Below are 27729 nucleotides of genomic sequence, written 5' to 3'. Positions count from 1 at the left end.
AAGCACATGAAAAGATGCTTGACATCATTGGTCATTAAAAAGTCTGAGCACACTGAGTACTAGCAAAGAATATGGAAGAACTGCAATTCTCATTTACTGCTATTGAGAATATAAGATGATATGATCATTCTGACAATAGTTTGGAAAACAGGCAACTATGAAGTTCCATCCTAGGCCCTCAAACTCTCCTGGGCTCAGCTGAGGCCCCTGTCCATGACTTCATTACAGTTCAACCCCTTGCTCTACCTGGTACCACTTCCTTCATGTCCACAGAGGTACTTCCTCTTTTTTTTTTTTTTTAAGTTTTATTTACTTATGTAATCTCTACATGTCACATGGGACTTAAACTCATGGCCCTAAGATCATGAGTCACATGCTCTTCCAACTGAGCCAGCCAGGCACCCCCCAAGGGTACTTCTTGATAAACCTACTACGTACAAATCTTCTTCTCAGAGTCTGCTTCCCAGAGAACTTGACCTACAAGAAAAGGTGAGAGTATCAATTAGACCCAGATTAAAGTACAGTTGACCCTTGAACAACAAGGGGTTGGGGCACTGACTCCTCCACACAATCAAAAATCTGCACATAACTTTTGACTTCCTGCAAACTTTACTAATAGCTGATATTTTACTGATAACATAGTTGATTAACACTGTATTTTGTATATTATATGTACTATATACCGTATTCTTATAATAAAGTGAGGTAGAGAAAAGAAAATGTTATTAAAATCATAAGGGAGAGAAGCTACATTTATAGCACTGCACTATAAAAATCCTTGTATAGGCAATGTGCTTGATGGTTCCTGGATCTGTCTGTTGCTTCAAAATTGCTTGGACAGAACCAGACCCAGGGACACCCCTTCTTTCAGCCTCTGACCACCCTCTAGTCAGAACCTATAGAGGTATCTTCTCAGCCATGCTCTGCCTCCGAAACCAGCCAACACCACCTTCTGAGCTTAGCTCCTTACTGCTGATCAACCGTGAGCTCCCAGATTCATCAGAATCATTCCGCCAGGCTGGAAGCTGCCATCAACCGCCTGGTCAACATGCATCTTCAGGCCTCCTACACTTTTCTCTCTCTGGGTTTCTATTTTGACCACAGGGATCTGGCTCTGGAGGGTGTGGACCACTTCTTCCAAGAGTTGGCAGAGGAGAAAAATGAGGACACTCAGCATCCTTTGAAGATGCAAAACTAGCCTAGGGCTGCATCCATTTCCAGAACATGCAGAAGCTGCTCCAAGATGAGTGGGATAAAGCCCTGGATGCCATGGAAGCCTGGTGGTCCTGGAGAAAACCTGAAGCAGGCCCTTTTGGATCTGCATGCCTTGGGATCCAAAGACCACTCAGACCTTCATCTCTGTAGCTTCCTGGAGAATTGCTTCCTGAGTAAGCAGGTGAAACCCATCAAGAAGGTGGTGACCCCCTGGCTAACTTCTGCAGGCTGGCCCCTAGGCTGGGCTGAATGAGTATCTCTTGGAAAGCCTTGCCCTCCAGGACACCTAGGAGCCTCAGGAGCCTAGCATTCTTTGAGGGGCCCCACTGGGATCCCCCTGGTGCCAGGGCCTAGGCCTGAGGTTCTCCCTGCAGCTACCCCGCAGGTTTTTTAACCACCCTGGAGGCCTCTCCCAAGCCATGGATCCAATGGAAACAATAAAACTTTTCACAGGAGAAGAAAAAAAATCCACAAGTAAGTGGACCTGTGCCATTCAAGCCTGTGTTGTTCTAAGGTCCATTATATACATTATTGCAATTTCTGTTAGAATAACAGTGAAATAATTTTACTAAGTGATAATAACTATGAAAATTTGGAGGGGAAAAAAAGAACAAAATTGGACTTCAAACACCAGAAATTAAATTTTATTCTAGAGTCATAATAATTTTCTTTTAAATATTTTATTTATTTATTCATAGAGACACACAGAGAGAGAGGGGGGCAGAGATACAAGCAGAGGGAGAAGTAGGCTCCATGCAGAAAGCCTGATGTGGGACTCGATCCAGGGTCTCCAGGATCACACCCTGGGCTGCAGGCGGCGCTAAACCGCTGCGCCACCGGGGCTGCCCAAGTCATAATAATTTAAACAATATATTAATAACACTTAATAGAAAAAAGTCAAGGAAACCAAAAACACCATATGCAATATAAGCCATCTCCAGGATGATACTCTCTTTCTGTAATATTCTCTCTAATTCCTTGACTATTTCATTCCTGTCTCTTCCCTGAGGATATTAATTCCCTTTTCCATGGAGGCTGCTCATTCCCTTACAGGGACACCAAAGGTAGTTATCAGCATTCTCTTAAGTCTCTAATAATGCTATCAAGACATTTTTTTTTTCTCCTGTGCCAAATCCCTTTTTTCTTCAAGTCCGGCCATTTTGTTATTCTTCCTTCTACCCTTCTAATTAACAATCCACCAAAGCTAGCATCATTCTTCTATATTCATCGAGCACCTTGATACCTGATTGTCTTCCTCTCCACTTTAGATCTGTTGTCTTCTTAAATGAATTCAATTTCCACATGGGCAGCACATCTAATAACCTAGCCTCTTAGTCTCTTCACCTCAATGACAATAAACTTCAACCCTCTTCCCCCTCTACAATCTACTCCCATGTCCACAATGGCCCTTATCATCATGAGGAGCAGTTCTACCTCTGGAAACTTAAACCCCAGCATTTCAGTCTATCAACCACAGCCTCCTTTTATCTTTCTGCCTTCTCACTACCAACCTTCTAGTCTACTCTCTTAATTTCACAGACACCCCAAGACAGTCGCTTGAACTCTGAAGGCTATTAGAGTCTCCCAATCAAAATTTCATCTTCTCTTTTGAACTGGAACCCAACATTTTCAGCTCCTGGTCCTTTTGTCCTCCTATAACATTCACCCAGAAAATCCCCAACCCTAGTAATCTGACAGTTGACTGTTGCTGAAATGGCGTTTTCATGGCGACTGGCACCATGATTGATGGGGTTCCATTTTCAGGTGTGCTCTCATGGCAGCTTGAAAATGCTTTTTACTCATCTTGTTTCTGTTCTCTCCACCTTTTCTTCATAGCTGTTCCAAGCCATTCTCTTGATGCTCCTTATTTGTCCTTACAACCTACTGACAATTCTTCTTGAGGACATTCTTCCTGTAGTTCCCCAGACCTCACACTCTCCAGGTTTTTCTCCTACCCATTAATTTCTCAGCACTCACATTCCTCATCTGTCCCTTAAATTTCATGTTCCAGGTGTTTGTTCTTTGTCCCCTGCTGTAAACCACAGACAAGGCTTCAACTATCACCTGTTTTCTGGTAATACAATAGCCCATTTTCCTAGCCCAGACCTCCCTCCTGAACTCTAAAATCCTATTTTTGACTTTGTAATGGACTTTACTACTTGGATTTTCTACCATCATCTCAGACTTTGCATGTCAAAAATGAAACGATTATCATCTCTCTAAATCAAGCCTGTTTCTCCCATACTTCTTCTCCAGGATATAGAAGAGGAAATTCTTGTTCCTTTTTTTCATTTGCCTCCTACTTTTCCACCCACTGCACTCAAAGTGGAAAAGTTACAAAACAGATTGGTCCTAATCCAAGACATAGACTGAAGCACATTGGCTGGTGGCATGAGATTACTGTAAACTAATTGTGTGTATCCTCCACTCTCCTACTCTTCCATCTCATTTGTGAATGTGGTTGGACAGGCAAATTGACTTGGACAGCTTTCCCCTTCTATCCCACATCTAGGTAGGATGTTCCAATATTGAGACTCAAAGGAAGAGGAGGCAGACCCTCATCTATATGCTCCAGCCCCAGTACTGGTTCCAATAGGAACAATCTTGTCACTGCTGCTTCCTTGGCAACTGCAGCAGAGAAGCAGGAAAGGGTGATTGCCAGCACCAATTTCTAACACAAGGTAGGGGGCCACAATGATCCCAATTACCCTACCCAGAAGCTTGACTGTTATCTTAAAGTTCCCTCATCCTTCCCACAACCATCCAATCGGTCATTAAGTTCTATAATTTTATTTTATTAAAAACAACTTAATTAAGATATGCTTCACATTAAGTTCTATTATTTTATAATGGTCACTGGAGTCTGTGACTTTTCTCATCCTCAATATCTTATTCAGAAATGTATTATTAGTCTGTGTCTAGACTGTTTATACAGACTTTCTCTGGAATTGCCTGCACTTCATTCTCAACAACTTCCAACTCATCTTGTAAGATGCTGCCAGAGGAGCTTGTCTAAAAGACAGATTCTCCCAAGTTGTTCCTCTGCTGAGTTATTTCCCCCCCTCAACATGAAGCACAAATGTGGGTTGGCCCAGAGTACCCATCATGATCAGGCCTCTCCCCCCTCTACTCCCTGTGTTCCAGCTAAAACAATTTGTATGATGATGTTCTATACCTTCATGACTTTGCACATACTGCTCCCCCCACTTAGAGGATCCTCTCCACATGTACCTTGTTCTTTCCAGACCTACTTCCCCAGGCAATACTAATCACTCCTGTATGAAAACTCTTCATTGTCCTTATACAAACCCAAGGCACTTAGTGCCCTGTATGGAAACTCTCAATGTCAGAATCCCCAATTAGACTGTCAATACCTCCTGTTCATGCAGATGTGAATGAAATATTCATCATTACATCACCAGGCCCATCACATAGCACGTGGCACAAAGCAGACACTGGACAAACAGGAGTGATAGCTACTCTATAGGATGGCTCTAAGGAGCAAGAGCATGAAATGCATAAGATGGTTACTGATTTGTGAGGAACACTCAATAAAATTTTGTTTCCTTCTTATATTTATTTCCTCCTTAACCTTTTCCCTCTCCTCTCCTTATCCCTGCTCTTTCTCCTCTTGGTTCTCATTTCCTTCTCTTCTCATGGCTTTGGAAATAACAACCAGAGGAAATAGATCCAACTTACTTGGACTCAACCATCGTCAGCTTTGAAGTGCTCCAACTCCCAACCCATGACTCAGCCAGTGCTCACCTCATTTTTGCTCCACCTTAATTAACAGTTGACCTTTTAGCTCATCTGCCAAGGAAAGATTACTAGAAACAAATTGAATGTACTCATCGGGGTGTGTACTAGAATATTCATAATGAGGAACTGAGAGTCTGAGTACTTCACTTAGCAAGATCTTAGCAAGGCAAAGAAGCTGTGGAATTCCTATAGCCTAACCCAACTCCATCCTTAGTAATGTCCTGACTACTGTCATGGTCACTGAAATCCAGTGCTACTTAGCATGGTACCAATGGAACAAATAGGGAGTTTCAAATTATTCTGATGACTCAGAAGAGAAAATTGGCTGGAAACAGAAATCACCAATTTACAGACAAGATGCCTATGTCAGGGTTTCCTTGATGGTCATGGAAGAATGTAATACTACACCATAGCCCAATAGATTCTATCTTTATATAGAGACAAGGATGACATTTAAGGCTTAACATGAAAAATAGAAGAGGTAGTAAAGACAGTTACTGTTAAAACTAAACTAGTAGAGCAGGGCACAACAGAAATTAAGGATACAGTAAAGGAGGAAGAGACTTCCTTACTATCCTGCCCAGCTCCCTCCTATTCTCTAAATTAGGAATAAAAATAACAGTAGTAATGTGATTCTATAAGGAATATAATCCAACCTCCATTTTATGTATTAGAAAACTGACACTCAGAGAGAGTAAGTAATATGTCCAAAATCACACAAGCAGACATCACATCAGGTTTCTTTCTTTGTTGTTGTTGTTATTTTAAGATTCATTTATTTATTCATGAGGCACAAAGAGAGAGAGGCAGAGACATAGGCAGTGGGAGAAGCAGGCTCCATGCAGAGAGCCCGATGTTGGACTCAATCCTGGGACTCCAGAATCACGCCTTGGGCAGAAGGCAGGACTAAACCACTGAGCCACCCAGGCATCCCTCACATCAGATTTCCAAACCAGGTCCAACTCCAAAGCCCATGTCATTGCTAGTCTTTCAGGCTGTCTCAAGTAAAACCTACTAAACTTATATGAAATTAATCTGCTATGTTGAATGAAGTTTTTCTAACATTATTGGTCACCTTCTGGCAGAGAAATATTTTAGAACACCCAAAACTATCAGCAGGAGACTTTCATTTCCTGGTCCAGCATGTAAGTCACTTGGAAGTCATCAAGCTGTCTTCACAAGTAAAAAGTGAACAAACTAAAAATCAACAAGTCTTCTTAGATCCATCAGAGAATTGCGGTCAAGGGCAAAGTGCATCTCCCCAAATTGGAGAGATAGGTAGGCAGGTCCAAAGAATCACAACACACCGAGGTAGAAACCTCATCAGAAACCACTGCCCACCCCCACCCCCACCCCGCCCCCAAAAGAAAAAAACAGAACCACTGCTCAGAGAATAGGAAACCTGAACTGTAACTGATAAATTGGAGGAGGCTCAGAGTGGACAAGTCTGAGAGTAAAACTTAAGAGGGACTCTGTCATGAGAGGACCCAAGACTTTTGTAAATTTTGCCTCTGGGAGCTCTATCAGGTTCTCATTGTGAAGATCAGAAAAAATTCTTCTCTTGCTTCCAGCAGGAGAAAAGGAACATTCCATTCTTGACAAGACCTAACTTTAGGAGAAACTATTTAGCCAGAATGTAATCTGCAGGGGTTTTGTCAGAGCCTAACTGACCTTGAAGAAGGGAAATACCCAACTCCAACTGACTCTAACCACCCTATGGCACCTAAGACGAGAAGGAAAAACTGAGAAGCACGTGTGAAGTTCACAGCCCCAGGCCAGGCTCACTAAAAGCCTGCTGTAGAATGCTCCGCACACACCTCACCACCACACTAACAGCCCATCTACTGCGGCATCTTTTACCCGGTACATCATGTCCAGCTTTCAACCTAAAATTACAAGACTCTTTAAAGGCAAAAGGCAGTTAGAAGAGACCATGCAAGCATCAGAACCAGCCTCAGATACGGCAATGATGTTGGAATTATCAGAGCATCAAAAAACAACTATGATCAATTTATTAATATACTATAACTAATATAGTATAGTATTTATATTCTAATGGAAAAAGTAGACTGCATGCCACCCACGCACTGCGTCACCAAGCTCTCTGTGAGAAAAATGACACACAACTTTTCGCATTTAAGCTTGCGGCTAGATTGATTCCACCAATCACACATACCTACTTGAAAGAAGAAAGTGAAACTAACACTGGTGAGGGGCTGGCATGGGTAGTGGCAGAGGTGAGCTGAAGGGGAGCCACACCATGAGTTTTAATTTACTCATTTATCTGTACAGAGACATGCAGCCTTGATGGGCTCCCACATAAACACTGGTTGAGAGACCTCTGGCTGGCATGCTTCCGAAGGATGGACCTGGCAGTGTGGTTTTGTGGTCAGTAGCCACAGTTTCCTCAGCAGGCCGATCTGCGGTGTGGTCTGTGATGCTATTTCTGGAAGTTCAGCTTCAATCCATTTTCTCCAGAATGCCCTCAAATTCAGTAAGTCCCTTAGTCCTTTAATATATTTGTTTTCTTTTTAACAAATAACAAAACTCACTCTAGTTGTTTTACTAAGAACCAGAGCCAATGCAACTTGTATTTTAAAATGTTACCTAGAAATAGGGAGGAAAATATAGAAAAACAATAGCTAAAAGAGTTAGAAGCAATCAAGATGGGCAGCCCAGGTGGCTCAGCGTTTTAGTGCAGCCTTCAGCCCAGGGCCTGGGCCTGGAGACCCAGGATCGAGTCCCATGTCGGGCTCTCTGCATGGAGTCTGCTTCTCCCTCCGCCTGTGTCTCTGCCTCTCCCTGTGTCTCTCATGAATAAATAAATAAAATCTTTAAAAAAGAAGAAGAAGAAGAAGAAGAAGAAGAAGAAGAAGAAGAAGCAGCAATCAAGATAAGAAGAGATGGAGAAGAGTTGCCATTTTCTTTCTTTTTTTTTTTTTTTTTTTTTTGAGTTGCCATTTTCTATGAAAAATCTGGTAGTGGGGTGCCGGAGTGGCTCAGCCTGTTAAGCATCTGCCTTCAGCTCAGGTCATGATATCAGGGTCCTGAGATCGAGCTTATGTCGTCGTCATCATCATCATCATAATCATCATCATCATCAGACTTCCTGCTCAGCAGGGAGCCTGCTTCTCCTTCTCCCTCTGCCTGTCCCCTGCTTGCCCACACTCTCTCACTCTCAAATAAATAAATAAATAAATAAATAAATAAATAAATAAATAAATAAATACAGTCTTTAAAGGACAATCTGTGGTGACAGTGGGAACAGAGGCAGGAAGCATAGAACAGTAGGCATTCTAAGAAATTTGACAATTAAGATTAGAGGCTGGGGGCACCTGGGTGGCTCAGTGGTTGAGCATCTGCCTTTGACTCAGGTCGTGACCCTGGGGTCCTGGGATCAAGTCCCACATCGGGGTCCCTGCATGGAGCCTGTTTATCCTCCCTCTTCCTGTGTCTCTGCCTCCCTCTCTTTGTGTGTTTCTCATGAATAAATAAATAAAATCTTAAAAAAAAAAAAAAAAAGGATTAGAGGCTATGACACCAGGAAGTACCTGTGAAGGACAAAGGACATGCTCTGTGGGTGATACAGTACCAGTTCCCTTGGCCACTTACAGGGAAAGGACTCCACTGCATCTCCCGTGAGAGGGGGTGAGAGTTAGCAGTACAATTCGACTGCAGATTACTCTATTTAGAGATGAGGAAACAGGTTTAGAAAAGTGAAGCAACTTATCCAAACCAATCAAATTGTTTAGGAAGAAAACAAACACCCTTCAAATGCTGTTGTTAGCACGATAATTTTGCAAAGGGCTGTCCTTATTCTGACTCAACAAACGTGTTGAGGATTTACTAGGTGCTAAACCCTTAGCTAACTGCTTTGCACATTTTCAAAAGCATTCATATCCTCCAACCACATAATCCCACTCCTGGGCATCATCCAAGGAAATTAATCTAACAGACTAGGAAAGTCATTTTCATGAGGAGGTTCCCCACAGCATTATCTACCTGGGAACAACTAGGAAAAACATAACCAATAAGAGAGAAATTATTGAGTAAATTAAGGCTTATCTTCTTGAGGCATCTTCTATGGTTAATAATTTTATAAAAGCTATGTAGAAAAATAATCAGAATTTCAGTGTTAACCTTAAATATAAAATAATCATATTATTCTATGACAACTGTAGAAAAATATGTATACATATATATGCAAGGTCAAGATAGAAAGTACACTAAAATGAAAATTACGTAAAATAAGTGAGTGAGCTTATATAAGATTCCTTTTTCTCTTCTTTTTCCCTTCCTCTTCCTATCCTGAACAACTCAATCCCAAATCCATTAGATGGGGCAGGGAAGGTGGTAGGATGAGGTAGGGGTGAGGGTAGAGGAGCACTTGAGCAGAATTCAGAGTCCAAGCAGTCTGAGAAGTGCATACATGGAGAGGGCTGCTCACTGCAGGCGCCAGAGCCCAAGCAGGATAAGGAGGGCATCTGCATAAGAAGGTCCTTTATTTGAGGTGTTAGAGCCTGGGAGAAAAGTGAATGGAGGAGGGTATCCCCATGGTATGGGCTGCCCAGTGTGAGGATCAGACCTTGAGCAAGGTGAGGAGAGTGGGCAGCCTAGTGTGGGAAGTCAGAGCCCTATAATGGTGAATTGAAATTGACAGTATCAGTGAACTCATTATTCTCAAGTTAGGTACATAGATAGACAGATGTGGGTAGATACACAGATATATGCATAGATAAAGAAGTAAACAAAACTGTGTGTGTGTGTGAATATATATATATATATATGCACACGTGTTCTATGGTTTTGTCCTGAAAGGTCACAAAAGCAGGGACACCCATATAGGAATGACCATACTTACTTTCCCAATTTTGGATTGTAGATACCACTGTCCACTCAAAGCAACCAGAACTCCTTGGATAAATAGCCAATTCCAAGCCTAAAGCAGGGAAATTGCAAGATGGGCCTGGAATATCTCTTTGTGCTAAAAAAACAAGAGCCCATGTTGATAGAAAAAGTTTGAGAAGGAGTAATATACTTTCAATTTCAAAATAACTCTTCACAAAACACTTGATATTTGTAAAGGGAAAATATTTACAGAAGATAAGCCTGCCAGATACCACATTAATCAAGTGACAAAGTGAACATCACCTGGAAAAAGACAAATGGAAATCATACACTGTCTTCGCTGTAAGAGAACAAAATCTGAATATTATAGTGAAAAAATATGAGACAAATGAAAATGAAGGACTTTTTACAAAATGAATGGCCTGCAATTTTGAAAAGCACCAGTGTCACAAAACTCAGGGAAAACTAAGGAACCACTCCAGACTGACCTACTGAATGCAAGACGTGGTTCTCAACTGAATCCTTTACTGTAAAGGGACAACCCGTGAAACATGAATGAGAGCTAAGTATTAGATGGTAGTAATGTATCAGTATTAATTCTCTGGATTCAATGGTTGTATTGTTGGTTATATGGACAAATATTCTTGTTTGCAGGAAATGTCCACATTATATTCGTCTGCTATGCCTGCCATACAACGTACAACAGACTAGGTGGTTTAAACAGCAGAAATATATTGTCTCACAGCTCTGAAGGCTGGAAGTTCAAGATCAAGGTGTCGGCAGGTTGGTTCCTTCTGAAGGCTGTGAGGGAAGGATCTGTTCCAAGCCTTGGCTTGTAGGTGGCCGGCTGTCAGTGTCTTCACATCATCTTCCCTTTGTATCATGTCTGTGTCCAAATTTCCTCTTCCTATTAGAATACCAGTCACATTGGATTAGGCCCATCCCAATCCCCTCATTTTAACTTAAATGTCTCTTTAAAGGCTCTGGTTCCTGGGGCATCTGGTTGGCTTAGTGGTTGAGTATCTGCCTTTGGCTCAGGTCGTGATCTGAGTCCTAGGATTCTGGAGACCCGGGATCGAGTCCCACATCAGGGTCCCTGCAGGGAGACTGCTTCTCCCTCTGCCTATGTCTTTGTATCTCTCATGAATGAGTAAATAATAAATAAATAAATAAATAAATAAATAAATAAATAAATAGATACCCTACCTTCTAATTCATCACACTCTAAAGTGCCAAGAATTAGGGATTCGTAATAATTTCAAGGGGACATCATTCAGTCCATAACAAATATTAAGAGGAATGGTGGGGCATTATTTCACCAATTTACTCTCAAATGGTTTGGGAGAAACACGGTTTTTTGTACAGTTTCCCCAACTTTTCTGTAAATTTGCTCTAGTTTAAAACAAAGGAAAAATGTACTTGAAGATTGAAGACAAAATGAAGGCTACAGAGTGATTGTGTTCTATAAAGATTCAAACGGAAAAGTGTTAATTTTATCCCTGACATGATAACTTTAGTGATTTTGAAAATGCATTTCAGTGGAATACTTCATGCCTTCAAGAGAGTGGGTATGCGACATATGGCGTAACCAATATGCTTTAATGCCAAATAACACAATCACAATGAACTCATCTGTCTCAGGTCTCTGCTGGATTTCCCTTCCACAGTTAAACTCAGGCATTTTGCAGGATCAATGTGTTTATTTCCGAAGCGACATCTTACATCATTTTATGGCTCCTTCAACAGGCTACCAGCTGTGTGAGCCTCCCACAGAACCACAACTAGCAACAGAAGGAAAAGGAAGAAAAGGGCAATGTAAAGGAGAGTTTGATTTCATTTTACTGGTGTTTGCCAAATTATAACATCATGCCATATGGTGGATGTATGACGATGCTGGATCTGGAAAAAGCGGGTGGAGTTAAAGGAAGAAGATGAGAAAGGATTAAGATGGGAGACTGGCACATAAATAAGCAGCAGGGAGGAATAAAGCTTATTGGTGAGCTCACTGGGAGATACCAAGATAAGATCCCAACTCAGGCCTTCGTCTACCACCTCCCTCCTCTACTCCCCCAAATGCACACCTCTGCAGAGAGACCCTTTTTTCAGTGCTCACTTACCCACTGTGATGAAGTGATTGTCTTCAGCAATAGTTTTCTGTGACCAGTATATTCCTTACAGGCGCCTTGCTCAAGGTATAATATTCCCCTATAGAGGCACGTGGGTGGCTTAGTTGGTTAAGTGGCCGACTCTTGGCTTTGGTTCAGGACATGATCTCAGGGTGGTGAGATCAAGCCCCACGTTGGGCTCTGGGCTCAGCAAGGAGTCTGCTTGGGATTCCCTCTCTCTCTCCCTCTACTCCTTCTTGCCTCCCACCCCACCCCCATCTCTCTCTCTCTCTATCTCTCTCTCTCTCAAATAAATAAATCTTTAAAATTCCCCTGTAAAAAAGTAACTCTATCAGTTCCATCATTGTGTTATTAAAGTGTTTCCTTTTAAGATGTAAACATATTCAGGAAGAATCAAGTCATGTTCGTATGAATTAGTGTGTAAAACAAGACAGTACCTGCAAGACGGTACCTGAAATCACTTGGATCTGAGAGAAAGCAAAGGAAAGGGGGACCTCATGTCAGGAGAGCATGAGAAACCAGTTTAGGCATTCATTCTCTGGCATTCTTTCTCTCAGAGCCTATACCTCTACTTCCCCACTCCCACCTCAATGGTCAGAGACTTGATCGGGCACCATGTCACCAGGATCCTCTGCATTTTCCAACTCCTAATTTACTCTTTCTTCTATCTGAATTTCTCATCCTGCCCACAATCTCCAATGCACTTAAGATTTAATCTGTCCTTTAAGACTCAACTAAAATATCGCTCTGCCCTCATGTCTTCTCCCATCCTTCTTCTACTTACTACTGTTCTCTTGTTCACACTGCTCTTCTAGCACTTTTTTTCTGCCATTTATTTGTGTACTTGTAAATCCTGTTATCCAGTGGTGAACTACTTTAATGTATGCCCCATGTCTTGCTCCTCTTCTGTTCCAAGGTCCTACCACACTGCCTGGAACACACAAGTGTTTGGGTTTTTTTTTTTTTTTTAAGATTTTATTTATTTATACATGATAGGCACAGACAGAGAGGCAGAGACACAAGCAGAGAGAGAAGCAGGCTCCATGCAGGGAGCCCGATGTGGGACTCGATCCTGGGACCGCAGGATCACTCCCTGGGCTGAAGGCAGGCACTTAACCACTGAGCCACCCAGGCATCCCACACAAGTGTTTAATATAAACATTTGCCAGATGAAATAGGCTCAGAGTTAATGAGACCTTTGATTTTCCAGAGACTTATTTACACATTATTTTCACATAACCATGAAGGAAGGCATTAAACCAAAAATGCATGAGAACAAGCCTCTTCATGCAATAAAATAAGTTTCAAAAACATTAATTAACAAGCATCCCCCATTGAAAGGGAAGAACGAATCCAAGAGCAATAACTTCATCTTCACATACCTAGTTAGTTAACATGCATATGCTTTTGTACCATAGGTTTGAAAGTCATGAACTTGAAAATCAGTTCCCCTTAGCTTTGTGAGCTCTGGATTGCGTTTCCTTCCCCATTTGCTTAACATCAATGACACCCAGAACAATGCCAGGAAGAGCTCTGGAGGTGCCCACGATGTTATCAGTGCCTGTAGGGGAACCAGCTTGGGAGGCTGAACTGGGGCCTGGCCAGAAAAGAAAGTATGTTTCAAAGGTTTGAATTTATCACTCTCATTTGTTATTTGAACCCAGCTCTGAAAGGTTTGATTCCACGCTAAAGGGATTTTTCACACCACAACTTCAGAATTTATGAATCTAAATGACCACTAAAGTCTATATACTTATTCTATTGACATTATCATTGCTCACAAGGTGTTTGGAATTTCTCCTTGGGATTGCCTCTGATTTGTGTCAGCTAAGACTTTCTTTTGAAACTAAAATGACATTCTCAAGTAGGGTCGCTCAGTTTCTTTTACCAGCTTTCACTCCAAATGACTCGGAACTGATGTCAAAAAATGAAATCTGCTGTAAAATGACACAGAGTTATGACCACTGAGGACAGGTAAGAGGAGGTGCCTCTGACACCGACATCTACAGCAATAGTCACTTCTGCCACGAGCATTGAGCATGCCAAGAGGATGCTGTAGGAGAGAAGATACTCATTCAGATATACTTAATTCTGGCATGTTTATATAAAGGGGAGGCTCCTTGCCTTCCACTGTAAAATAAGAATGAGGATTCCATCTGTAAAAGAACAATGATCTATGGGAAGAAAATAAATGGCAATTTTGCAAAGTGATAGAAGTGATGACTAACCTTATTCTGCTAGCCATTTTGCAACATATAAATATATATATATATGATCATATGTATAAAATATGTACATATGAGCAAATATATATGTATGTATCAAATCATCATGTTGTACACTTTAACCTACATGATGTTACGTGCTAATTATATCTCAGCTGGAAAAAAAGAAATGGAGATTATTTTTAAAATGAAAAACAAGGGGTACCTTGGTTGCTCACTTGGTTAAGTTGTCTGCCTTCAGTTCAGGTCATCATCCGAGGGTCCTGAGATCGAGCCCAGCATCAGGTTCCCTGCTCAGTGTGGACTCTGCTTCTCCCTTTGCCCCTCCTCCCACTCATGCTCACATGTTCTCTCTTGCTCTCTCTCTTTCTCAAATAAATAAATAAAATCTTTTAAAAAATAAAATGAAATAAAATGAAATGAAAAACAATGATCTATGGAGGTTGAATAAGGAGAATGTGAAAAAGAGCAGAGCATCCTTTGTTCACTCTCATTCATTCACTCAATTCACAGGTATTAAGCACTGACTTGGAGCAAGCGCTACCCTGGGGGCAGAAGGAGGATACAGATGTATGAAACTCAGTTCTTGCTCTCTTAAAGTATTCATACACTGGATGGGGAGGGGAGAGAGACACATAGATCATTGCCATGCTATTTGAGTGCTTTCGAGGAAGCAAGCTACAGAGTTGCTGTAGGAACTTATAGGAAGGGGGGCAGCCCGGGTGGCTCAGCAGTTTAGCGCCGCCTTCAGCCCAGGGCCTGATCCTGGGGACCCAGGATCAAGTCCCACGTCAGGCTCCCCGCATGGAGCTTGCTTTTCCCTCTGCCTCTGTCTCTACCTCTCTCTCTGTCTCTGTATCTCTCATGAATAAATAAATAAAATCTTAAAAAAAAAAAAAAAAAAGAAGGGAGTTGACCCACATAAGGCCTGTTTTGTGGGAGAACACTCCCCAGGATAAGCAGGATGGGAAAACCTACCATGTAAATATAAGCACTAGGTTGCCTTAGGGGAGATCATGCTGCAACACCCTCATCCTAGTTTAAAATATCCCAACTCCCCCAGAAAGGCTATTTATAATTTATCCAAAGCCTAATAGAGCATGAAACATAATTATCCATGCAAATTGCTATTAATTTATAATTAATAAAGCCTAAATCACCATTCTTAGTATGTGACACTGTAAAATACCTCAAGCTTTCACTAGCAAAGAAACAAAGAACAAAGATGAACAATGATCATCTCTCACCGTTGTGTTAGGCTACTTCCTACCCAACCTCCCCCTTTTCCAGTCCAGCTGCTTCAGTTTGTAACGTGGGGTAAAAGAGGAAGCGGGTGTTGTGCCGTCTGAAAGTGAAGCATTGTCTCTACCTTCTAATCTACTTCCTAGTGGGGAACTACCAATTAGTCCTGTCTGGTTCCCAGCCCCTGCCACCTCCTCCTCCTAGTAAACTAGCGCTCACTGTCCTGATTCTAGTCTTGAGTCAATCCCATAACTCACCCAGGCCCCCATCCATGAGATTTCAGTTATCTCACTGTTGTCCTTGTTCTGATACTTGAGCTTCAGACTTATTCTCTAATAGAACCACCAACTCACAACACATTTCACAGCTAACAATTCCAGGATACCCCCCAGGCACCTGGGTGGCTCAGTGGTTGAGCATCTACCTTTGGCTCAGGTCGTGATCCCAGGGTCATGGGATTGAGTTCTGCATCAGACTCCCTGCAGGGAGCCTGCTTCCCCTCTGCCTGTGTCTCTGCCTCTCTCTCTGTGTCTCTCATGAATAAATAAATAAAATCTTAAAGAAAGGAACAAATAAAAATTTCAAGGTTCAGAAGAAATTAAGATATTGCCCAAGATCCCATAGTTGGACAGCTATGAAGCCGGGATTTGAACCCAGGTCTGCCCCATCCAAATGCCCCATTTTCTCCTCTATTTCACCTTGGATCCCAGTGACTCACACTATGGCTCCCAAATACATTGTCCCACCTCCCTGGTCCTTATTTTCCTCATCTGTAGAAGGGACTATATCAACATTTCTAATATTACTGTCTCTTGGTATATTCATGTCCATATGTTAACAGCATAGGGCAAAAAAAGTGGTGGAGGATTCCACGGTCAAATACATCTGAGAAAACAGATTTAAACAGAGACCAAGATATTTATTGCAGAACTTCTAAAAGCCTTTAAGATAATGATATGCTTGAGGAATGTTTGAGACAGCAATATAGCCTTATTTCCCTTATTTTACCATGAAATTCCATTTTCCCTAGAACACTACTGCTTCCTGGAACCAGTTTGGGAAACACTGTCCTGGATGCTACACAAAGTGCTTCCAGCTCCTACAACCTGTGCCCAGTCTCCAAAGCCTCTGATCCTCTCTCTGATACTACACAAGTTTTAAAGACCTCTAGGGAAGATGAATCCATAATATTTCTCCATGGCCTACATTGAAGCTGCCAAGAAAATCCATGAAGCTAATTAATGGAATCGTTAATTCTTTCGTTAGCACAAAGTAGGCTACCTTCTCATTTCCTCAGCGAGGACCACAGCGAAATGGAAGCTGCAGCTGCAAAGCGCTCTCATGGTTTCGCAGCACGGTCTATTCCTGGTCATCTATTTTTCCCAGAGCACTCAGACTTGGATTCATTTTCATAAACTCCAGGCTGCTATTTTGGGATTTGCTTTTGTAAGTCTAAATTGATTTAGTTCACAGTGGACTACACTTCGTTGCATCTGCCTAAAAGGAGAGCTGCCCATTTATCTGGATTTAGCCTCGATGCAGTGCTATCTGGATGAAAGAGGCTTGGCTTGTGAGGTTTACAGGGGCTCTTCAAAGCCCAGGATCCTGCAATTCCCTGATTTCTCATTCCATTCCTCATATATTTTCATCTCCTTAGGAGAGACATTGAGGATGTTTAAATTAAAAAAAAAAAGAAAAAAAAAGAAGAAGGAAGGAAAAAAGAGAGGAAGGGAAGAAGGCAACAGAAAAGAAAGGGAAAAACTCTTATTTCCCTTCTTTCCCATTGATTGCTTAATGATTCTTATCCCCTATTTATTTAAAAAAGAAGAAAAAAGTTTATCTGAGGTTGTTCAAGCCAGGGTGGCTAGCAGCAAGATGAGAATCCCTGTTTTCCCGGATAGGAAGGTGGATTCAATTCAAACTTGTACTCCATTTTCTACAAACTAATGGACAAACCACAATGGCATCTGTTTCCCCAACTATAAAATGGGATAATAATCTCTCTAACCTTTTCTTCCATTCTTAGATTGCCCCAAAGATAAATTTGATGCTGTAAAATCACTTTGAACACTTCAGTGAAAGGAGCTACAGAAACAAAAGACATAATTATAGAGCTGCTTGGTAAAGCGCTATTGCATTCTGACTACAGTGAACTCAGACCAAAAATTTTATTGGATTTTGCTGCTCTGTTTAACCATCATATAATATATGACACATCCTGTTTCCCACTGAAAGGATCACGGCTCCAGGGCTGATGTCAGATCTGGAGCATCCTGTCGTGACAAGATGGCAAGGAAATTAACAAAGACTATGGGAGTCATTTCCAAAGGACCATGGGATAACCTAAATAAGCTCCTATTGTGCAAAAAATGGAACCATTGGAGCTTCAAAAGAGTAATACCTAAGGTGGTTGAAAATATCAACATGTTTAAATTTATCAGCTTATAAAATACTTTAAAAACCTGATTCATGAGCTATATGTTCATTTTCATAATTATAGTGAGTTCCACAGATGTGTACATTTATCAAAACTCATCAAATTATACACTTTAAGTGAAATTTGCCTTCATTATACCTTAATATTCATATTAATATATAGATTAAATAATTAAATCTTTTACTATTGGATAATGCTAAAAATGCACTCATTATTTTGAATAATTAGTGAAGAAAATGAAGCATTTTTCTTTTCTAACACAAACTGTATATTTTTTTACTTATATTTTGTTAGTTATACAATGCAATATTGATTTTGGGAGCACAATTCAGTGATTCATCACTTACATACAATACCCAGTGCTCACCACAAGTACCCTCTTTAATATCTATCACCCATCTAGCTCACCCTATACCCATTTCCCTCTATCAATATTCGGTTTGTTCTCTATTGTTAAGAATCACTCATGGTTTGTTTCCCCCTCTCCCTTTTTCTTTTTCCCCCTTTCCATATATTCATCTGTTTTCTTTCTTAAATTCCACATATGAATGAAATCATATGGTATTTGTCTTTCTCTGACTGACTTATTTCACTTAGCATAATACACTCACTCTAGCTCCATCCACATCACTGCAAATGGCGGGATTTCATTTTTGAGGGCTGAATAATATTCCATTGTGTATATATATACCAATTCTGTGTCCATTCATCATTTGATGGACATTTGGGCTCTCTCCATAGTTTAGCTATTTTTCATAATTCTGCTATAAATATTGGGGTGCATGTACTCCTTTGAATCTGTATTTTTGCATCCTTTGGGTAAATACATCCTTTGGGTAGTACAGTTGCTGGCTCATAGGATAGTTCTATTTTTAACTTTTTGAGGACCCTCCAAACTGTTCTCCAAACTGCACAAGTTTGCATTCCCACCAACAGTACGAGAGGGTTCCCCTTTCTCCATATCCTCACCAACACATATTGTTCCTTATGTTGTTAATTTTAGCCATTATAACTGGCATGAGATGGTGTCTCGTTATGGTTTTGATTCGTATTTTCTTGTTGATGAGTGATGCTGAGCATCCTTTCATGTGTCCATTAGCTATCTGTATGTCTTCTTTGGAAAGATATCTGTTCGTGTCTTTTGCCATTTCTTAACTGGATTACTTGGTTTTTTGGTGTTGAGTTTGTAAGTTCTTTAAAAGTTTTAGATACTAACCTTTTATCAGATATGTTGTGTGCAAATATCTTCTCCCATTTTGTAGGCTGCCTTATAGTTTCATTGATTCATTCCTTTGCTGTGCAGAAGATTTTATCTTGATGAAATCCCAATAGTTTATTTTTGCCTTTGTTTCCCTTGCCTTTGGAGACATGTCTAGCAAGAATTTGCTGCAGCTGAGGTTATAGAGATTGCTCCCTGTGTTCTCTTCTAGGATTTTGATGAATTCTTGTCTCACATTTAATCTATTTTGAGTCTATTTTTGTGCATGGTGTAAGAAAATGGTCCAGTTTCTCTCTTCTGCTTGTGACTGTCCAGTTTTCCCACACCATTTGTTGAAGAGACTATCTTTTTTCCATTGGATATTCTTTCCCACTATGTCAAAGATTAGTTGACTAAATAGTTGTGGGTCCATTTCTGGGTTCTCTATTCTGTTCCATTGATCTATATGTCTGTTTTTGTGCCAGTACCACACTGTCTTGATGATTACAGCTTTGTAATATAGATTGAAATCCAGAATCATGATGCCTCCAATTTTGTTTTTCTTTTTCAGAATTGCTTTGGCTATTCAAGGTCTTTTGTGGTTCCATACAAACTTTAGGATTGCCAAAACTGTGCTTAAAATAACCAGATAGTAGATGAAGTTTCTCTTTATAGGTATATTCCTATTAATAAACAATGAAGGAACTCCTAATACATTAATGATTGTAGACGTAGATTATCAACAACTACAAACATAAAAAAAGAAACATACAACCAGACATTATTGGCCTCCTGATGGAAGAACACACCACCACTTATAAAGTTGTTTTGCCAAAAAAATTAAACCCAATTCTGGATCAACTTCTAGGTCCAACTCCCAGTTTGCAGGAAATAGGAAGAAAGGACATGTTAACTGGTAATATGAACATGTGATCAGAAAAATCCAGTCAGGGGCACCTGAGTGGCTCAGTCGTTAAGCTCAGGTCATGATCCCAGGGTCCTGGGATCCTGCTGCATATCAGGCTCCCTGTTCTGTGGGAAGCCTGCTCCTCCTTCTCCGTGTACTCCTCCATCCTGCTCATGCTCTCCTACTTATACTCTCACTATCTCTCTCTCTCAAGTAAATAAATAAAATATTTTTTAAAAAAGAAAAAAGAAAGAAAAATCTAGACAGTGAGAACTCTGCAGGACAAAACCTGATTTCTTGGGATGCCTGGGTGGCTCAGTGGGCATGATCTGCCTTTGGCTCAGGGCATGATCCTGGAGTCCCGGAATTGAGTCCCACATTGGGCTCCCTGCATGGAGCCTGCTTCTCCCTCTGCTTCTGTCTCTACTTATCTCTTTCTGTGTCTCTCATGAATAAATTTTAAAAATCTTAAAAAAAAAGTTTTAAAAAAAACCTGATTTCTTCACCAAATTAATTACAAAAAGAAAAAGAAGAACCTACAGGTTAAAAAAAAAAACTAAAAGATATCAACCAAGGCAATATGTGAGCCATACTTAGATCTTGAAATTTTATAATTTATATAAATTTTAAAACTTATGCAAGAATTGGAAATTAAAAATAGATTGAATACTTACTATTAAAAGTTATTGTCTATTGTCGATGGTGTGATACTGTTATCATGGTCATGTTTTGTTTGGTTTTTTGAGAGAGAGTAAGAGGGGGAGGGGCAGAAGGAGATGGAGACATAGAATCTCAAGCAGACGCCACACTGAGTGGGGAGCCTGATGCAAGGCTCCATCTCATGACCCTGAGATCATCACCTGAGCCAAAGCCAAGAGTTGGACACTCAACTGACTGAGCTACCCAGTCTCCTCCATGGTCATGTTTTTTTTTTAAAGAGTTCTTGTCTTTTGTAGATGCTGAAAAATGTATGGATGAAAATGATTAATACCTGTGATTTGCATCAAAGTATCACAAGAGGGTAGAAATACATAAAATAAGATTGGCCATGACTTCATAGTTGAGTGGTAGGTACATAGATGTTCATTATACTCTTCTCTCTATTTCTCTGTGCTTAAAATATTCCATAATGAAAAGTATTTTTGAAAAATAATAATCTATACATTCTCTTGGCAAGTTAGTTAACTCTCCATCATACACTTGCCCAGCAGAGAAATAGATTCAGTAGCATCAAATGCTTGGAGCTCTTCCTGTCAATTAATGTTTAGAAAATGCTTTGAGGTTTGAAGATGAAAGGTATTATGTAATTATAAGGTATTATTACTATATTAGAATTAAATAAATTACACAGTAAATTTGGAAATCTAAATATGATCACACCTATTTTGAGATTTGGGTCATGTGGACCATATCCTTCCTAAGAAATATCCATAAAGGGTCAATGGTCAAAGATGGAGTCAAATGGAATTCTTTCCCATACAAGGCACCTGGCCAACCCCCTTAGGCAGAGCAAATCTTAGGCAAAATTACTAAGAAAATTAAGTTCACCTTAATTTTGTTTTAAGTTTCACCTTAATAGGGAGATGTCTCCCCATCTTCCTATTCAAGAACATGGTCTTCTGCCTCTCTTATTCCCTTCTCCATGCTCCTAATTAACCCATGCTAGACTTGCATACCCAAAATTACCCAAAATAATCAATATTTCATTCATTCATTCATTCATTCATTTCACTAAAAAACATTTATTGAGAATCTACTCTGTGCTAGATATACAGATATGAATACAGCTCATCCTGGAGGAGCTCATAAGCTATTGGGGCAGCAAGACATCTAAATAATTCATTATAATGCAACTACATGAGGTGTGGACAAAGTGGAAGCAGAACAGGAGTTACTTACTCTTTGTAAGAGGATCTGGCGAAGTATCACTAGGGTAGTGACATTTAATCTGCTTCATGAAAGATAAATAAGAGCTCAGAGGTGGAGAAAGGCATTCAAGGTGTATTAGTCAGGGTTCCCCAGAGAAACAGAACCAGTAGGATGCATAGAAATACATGGAAGAGGAGATTTATTATAGGAATTGGTTCACGCACTCATGGAAGCCAAGTCACATGATCTGCCATATGCAGGGTAGAGAACTAAGAAAGCCAGTGGTATCATTCAGTCTGAGTCCAAAGTCTGACAACCAAGCCAGAAGAAGAGGGAGGTCCCAAATCAAGCAGAAAGAGTGAATCTGCCCTTCCTCATTTTTTTGTACTATTTGGGCCCTCACTGGATTGGATGAGGCCCAGCCCCATTGGGGAAGGCTATCTGCTTTACCCAGTCTACCAATTCAAGTGCTATTCTCTTCCTGAAACACTCTCCACAGACACACCCAGAAATAATGTTTTACCAGCTGCCTTGGCATCCCTTAGCTCAGTCAAGTTGATACATAAAATTAACTATCACACAAGGCAAAGGGCATAATACAAAGTCATAAGCGAGCCTGGGGACAACTTACTTGTGGATGGAGAGATGCGTTTGGAAAAGTGGATGGAGCCAGGTCTTGAAAATCCCTGTATACTGTGCTGAGGACCTTGAACTTGATCCTGGCACCCCTAGATGCTTTCTGATTAAAGAATGCCTCATTCAGATCTGCATCAGGACTGCATATTTCCTTGCTTGGCTTTGGACCACGTGAGACTATAAATTATCTGCCCAGGCTTGTTCTATCTTGTAACCCTTAGTCCCCAGGACAGATTTAGATCTTTTGCAAGGGTCTAACTTAAAGGCAGTAATTTCCATTTAAAAAAAAAAAAAGACACAATAGCTATAAACAATGCTTTGGAAAGGAGCTTGAGGAAGAAAAAATAAATAAAAGAGGACTCCATTCCCTAAAATAAACGTAGCCTGACAATGAGTTAATGTAACCTTTTTTCCCACTTCAGAACTGGTATATCCCTCCTCACAAGTGAGCCTTGGGAGAAACTGCAAAGGGACTTATAAGTCAGTGGTCACATCCCTGGCATAAGTATTAGGATTCCTGTACAAAAGAGAGGAGGAAAATACAGGCCCTGAGTCCCCTGAAAGAAAAGTGAATGGAGCCCTCCTTGAAAGAGGAAGAACCTGTGTCCTCATTATGGGAGTTGGGCCAGCAGAGGATAATTGGTGCGGCACAGAGCTGTATTTCCCCAAGGAGTCTACTTCCCAGTTCATGGGAACTTGGTCTAAGTTAGTGACAAAGGAAGCTGTATGTCTGAAAGATCAAGACTACCTCTGGGAATTTGAATGGAGTCATGAACTCTCAGGGAGCTCGGGGGCTAGACCTCCCACAGACAGCAGGGAGGAAGTCCCAGCTGGAGGGGCCACCCCTGCTTGGACACAGAGAGCTCTCAGTGAATTCAGGGACCAGAGAACAGCAAGGACTTACTTGGAGGGACTGGGCTACACAGCATGCTTCTGGATGAGAAACAGCATCTAGGAACCAGGTAGCAGACAGAGAGCTGGTGAGGTCCCGGCAAAAATAGCTGGCAGTTCCACCCTGGGGGTGGGATTTCCTGCCTCTGAATCACAGCCTCCTGATGGAGGGCCTCTTGGTTGGCCCTGATACTGGTCCCTGACCTGACCGTAGATCACATGAATGCCAACCCACAACTCACTGGATTGTTAACACTTTTCAGCCCTCCAATAATACTACTTTGTCTTAACTTACCTTTTCTTTTTTTTTTTTTTTTTAAGATTTTATTTATTTGGGAGGTCTGGGTGGCTCAGCAGTTGAGCATCTGCCTTCAGCTCAGGGCGGGATCCCGAGATCCTGGGATGGAGTCCCGCATTGGGCTCCCTGCATGGGACCTACTTCTCCCTCTGCCTCTGTCTCTGCCTCTCTCTCTGTGTGTCTCTCATGAATAAACAAAATCTTTTAAAAACAAAAAAAGATTTTATTTATTTATTTATTTGGCAGAGAGAGCAAGAAAGCATAAGCCAGGAGGAGAGGCAGAGGGAGAGGGAGAAGCAGGCTCCCTGCTGAGCAGGGCACCCCATGTAGGGCTTCGGACCCTGAAATCATGACCTGAGCCAAAGACGGACTTTTAAGCAACTGAGCCACCCAAGCACCCTTAATTCATCCTTCCTCCAACTGACTTTGGATTCATTCACACTGTCCAAACTTAGCATTTGAAGCTCCTTTAGAGTTAACACAGTCTTGGGTACAGCCATACATGTAGCAAGTTTTGCTTTTCTAAAATACTCTACTTGGGTCCTTTTGACATAATTCAATTCCTATTTTCTGCCCTTTTTATCCTTCTTCTTATTCATAGACATCTTGAGAATGTATATAACCTTATTACTTTGTTAGCAATTACTAGCCATGGATAATTCATTTTCCTATTATTTCAACAGCAGCGGCAGCCTGTCATCTACACTATAGCTTAGTTTCCAACTACTGGTGTAAACAATGCGGTGTGTGACCAACCTGGACATTTTCACCAGTTGAATCGATCTGAGGTCCAATTGGTCTAAACAGCAATCAGTGATGCACAATTGAGCACAATAATCACTTAGAAGTTCAAGTCCTGGTGCATACATTGCATGTTTTACATCACATCTGTACTGTTTAAAAATTCTATTGCTAATATATTGCAGTATTGTATTGGTGTTTCTTTTATAAATTTTAGGGGTTTTTGGTAAATGCTTAAATAAATAAAGTCAAAAGTTAAAAAAAAACCTGGGTGAGAATTGAATACAAACCTTATGCTTATGAGCAGATGTTTTTGTTGCTTTCCTGTGTGTGGTCTATGTTAGAAATATATTCAGCTCAAGGATTTGGAATTCAGTTTTCAGGTTGCTTTAGTGAACATCAACCTTTGGAAGTATCACTTGAAAGTAGTGCTTCAAAGCCTCTGGGAAAAAAGGGACGTAGAAGTCTGCGTGCGTAAGGGGGTGGGGAGGAAGGGACAGAGAATTGAAATAATCATTCAAAATAAAAAGCTTTGACTAAGAGCACAATATGTTAGTTATCTCCTCATCAATAACAAATCACACCAACGCTTGATGACTTACATGAACAACAAACAGTGTGGTACCGTGTATTGTCTCTCCGTTTCTGTGTGTCAAAAACTTGGAAGCACCTTCGTGGCTGTGCCAGCTTGTGGCTCTGGGGTCTTCCATGAAGTTCCAGTCAAGGTGACAGGCAGGTCTGTGACCATGGAAGGCTAGACGGGAACTGGAGGATCTGACTTCGAGGTTGGCAAGTTGGTGCTGGTCATTGGCAGACGTCAGCTTCTTGCCCCATGGATCTCTCCACAGGACTGCTTGTGTCCTCACAACATGACAACTGGTTTCCCTGGAGGGAAGGATCCAGGAAAGAACTTCATGGAAGTCACAATGTCTTATTCTTCCCTAGCCTCAGAAGTCACACTTCATCATTTCTGCAATAACCCACCAATCACACAGGTTGGCTCTTCAGTGTGGGAGAGGCTTGAACACCAGATGCCAAGGATCACTGGGGGCCTTCTCCAAGTGTGGCTACCACAGTGACCCGACAGATGTCGGCCCCTCAATATCTCAAGTCTTCTACATTGCTGGAGTTTTCTTGCCCTTCAAAATAGAATTAAAACTCTGCTTAAAAATGCATCCCACCCATGACAGAAAACCCAATGACCATCCCAACATCTGCATCTAGTCCCAAAGCCCCAGGGCCCTGTGTTGGACATAGAGAGGCTCAGTCCAAATCCCCTTCAAGGAAGGACCCATGGTCCCTGCTGCTGAGAATGCTGTGTGACACCTCCACTCTCATCTCCTCCAGGTTGTGCCTCAACTACACCTCACCTGAGGCCACACCTTCCCAGGTAGCCCACATCCAGTGACTGACGGAGGAGAACATAGGAAGGCCCAGGCACTCAGCCCTGTCAGGGACAACCCTGACAGACCACGACAGGTCCAGACTGCCACCAGGTCCCCAGGTCCAGTTTAGTCTCTCCCTCTGTTAATCCTCCTGCCTCCCATAGTCCTGAGCCCACGGGCCTCCTTGACACACATCCTGAACTCCGTATCTGAGCACCTGCTTCCTGGAAAGCCCCAACTGCAAGATCCCTTTCACTCAGAGCTCTTTCAGAGCTTTCTCACTCCTCAAACCAAGCATTTCTGTTCATTTCTTTGGCAGAGCCGATGAACCTACTCTGATTCATACCTGGCCCTGGCCACAGAGGCTCTGGGTTCTATCTTTTCATGACCAGGTCAGTCCATCAAGGTTAAATAGACTGTTCTCTCCCCTAGGAATTCCAAGCTTAAATATTAAGGCAATGATTCTTTTTCTCCTCACTCAAGAAGGCAAGTGAAATAGGAGCATGCCTCCACTTGACTCCCAGGTTCTCCCCACCCTATCTCAACACCAGCCTGGCTAGCCTTGGCTCCCATTATAGCCTGCCCCTGCCATCTTAGCCGGGCAGGCCACCTTTCCATAGTGCTCCCCAAGCACCTGTCTACCACCCTGCTCCCCCTTTTATGCCCCTCCTATTACCAGTTCCTCTTTCTCTGCCTCCACCCACTTCCCCACAGTGGGCTGGCTACTATTCCTCCTTGCAAACTCAGCCCTGTGCTGCTCTGAGCATAATGGGCAAAAATAAATAATAAAATAAAATAAAATAAAATAAAATAAAATAAAATAAAATAAAATAAAATAAGGCTTTAGAGCTATAGCCCCTTAGCATGAAGAATCCTTCCAGTTGCAGGATTTATGGTGTTTATGGCTAAAGAAGGCTCAACTCACAATTTTAAAACTAGTGTTCATCTTATACATCTTATATCTGAGTTCTTAGCATCAAGCCGTGCTCCCCACCCCCACCCCCAGTTCCTGCCTGAGCTCCCAGCCCTATTAGACTGGGCCATGCTTTGCTTTTGCCAGGCCCTCAGCCCAGGCGTGGAGGGAGACATGTTAGATTCCCCCCCGCACCGCCTGCCCACTTAATTGTCAAGTGGCGGCTGCCTCCTGGATCCCCCATTTCAGTGACTTATAGACCAGCTTACTCTGGACCTCCTGTGCCCTCCTAATCCACATTGCATACTGCCCTCCCCGGGCTGATGTCTCCAGACTCCTTAGCTAACCCTGCACCCAGCCCTCCAGTGTTGGCCCCCAAGAAAGAATCACAAGTGAAGACTGTTTCCGCCTCTTGTGCACTGGTGGTGGGAAGTACATAATTATATCCTTCCTTTATTTGCTTACTGCCTTGTGTGGGTCACGTCTCACCGACTAATTTGTAAACTCATTAAGCGCAGAGACTGAGTCTCTCTCCAATGCCCTGTTCCCATCAGGCTGACTCGTTCATTAATTCATCAGATATTTCGGTGATGACTCTGTCCCAGACATTGTTGTTCAAGATACTGAGATATGGGAGGCGAGGCAGTAAAAATAAACAGGATCTCTGCTTTCATGGTGGGTGGACAGACAATCAAATCATCACACAAATCAATGTAAAATCACACCAGAGAGCTACTATTGAAAACGCTATGGCTGCAGTTCCTAAAAAGTTAATAATAGAATTGCCATTCAATCCAGTAATTGCCCTTCACGGTGTGTAGTCAGGAGAATGGAAAGCTGTGTCTCAAAAAGATATCTGTACACGCGTGTTCGTAGCAGCATTCTTCACCATTGCCAAAAGGTGGAAGCAACCCAAGTGTCCATCAAAGAATAAAAGGATAAAGAAAATGCAATCTCGCCATATAATAGAATATTATTTGGCCCTAAAAAGGAAAGAAATAAAAAAAGAAAAAAAAGGGAAGGAAATTCTGACACTTGT

At 41.5% G+C, this 27729-nt stretch overlaps 1 protein-coding gene across 13 annotated transcripts in view; it reads right to left on the bottom strand.

The window, feature by feature from the left end:
• Nucleotides 1-255: 255 nt before the first annotated feature.
• LOC144296010 (uncharacterized) overlaps nucleotides 256-27729 on the bottom strand; it is a 45068-nt gene continuing 17594 nt past the window's right edge. For 8 of the 13 annotated variants that reach the window (XM_077868784.1, XM_077868786.1, XM_077868783.1 and 5 more), the window contains 6 exons: nucleotides 24995-25531; nucleotides 24683-24858; nucleotides 23367-23413; nucleotides 10566-10729; nucleotides 9836-9913; nucleotides 256-477 (listed from right to left, as the gene is read on the bottom strand). In XM_077868784.1, the coding sequence (XP_077724910.1) occupies nucleotides 370-477; nucleotides 9836-9913; nucleotides 10566-10729; nucleotides 23367-23391 (375 nt within the window). In that variant the 5' untranslated portion in view covers nucleotides 23392-23413; nucleotides 24683-24858; nucleotides 24995-25531 and the 3' untranslated portion in view covers nucleotides 256-369. Of the gene's footprint in view, nucleotides 478-9835; nucleotides 9959-10565; nucleotides 10730-11544; nucleotides 11604-23366; nucleotides 23414-24682; nucleotides 24859-24994; nucleotides 25532-27729 lie in introns of all 13 variants that reach the window. The other 5 variants (XR_013363151.1, XR_013363152.1, XR_013363150.1 and 2 more) reach the window with 5 other exon arrangements.

Source organism: Canis aureus, chromosome 24 (genome assembly GCF_053574225.1).
Source record: "Canis aureus isolate CA01 chromosome 24, VMU_Caureus_v.1.0, whole genome shotgun sequence".
Lineage (NCBI taxonomy): Eukaryota > Metazoa > Chordata > Mammalia > Carnivora > Canidae > Canis > Canis aureus.
The sequence above is the reverse complement of the archived record's forward strand: the minus strand, read 5'-3'. Positions and strand labels throughout refer to the sequence as shown.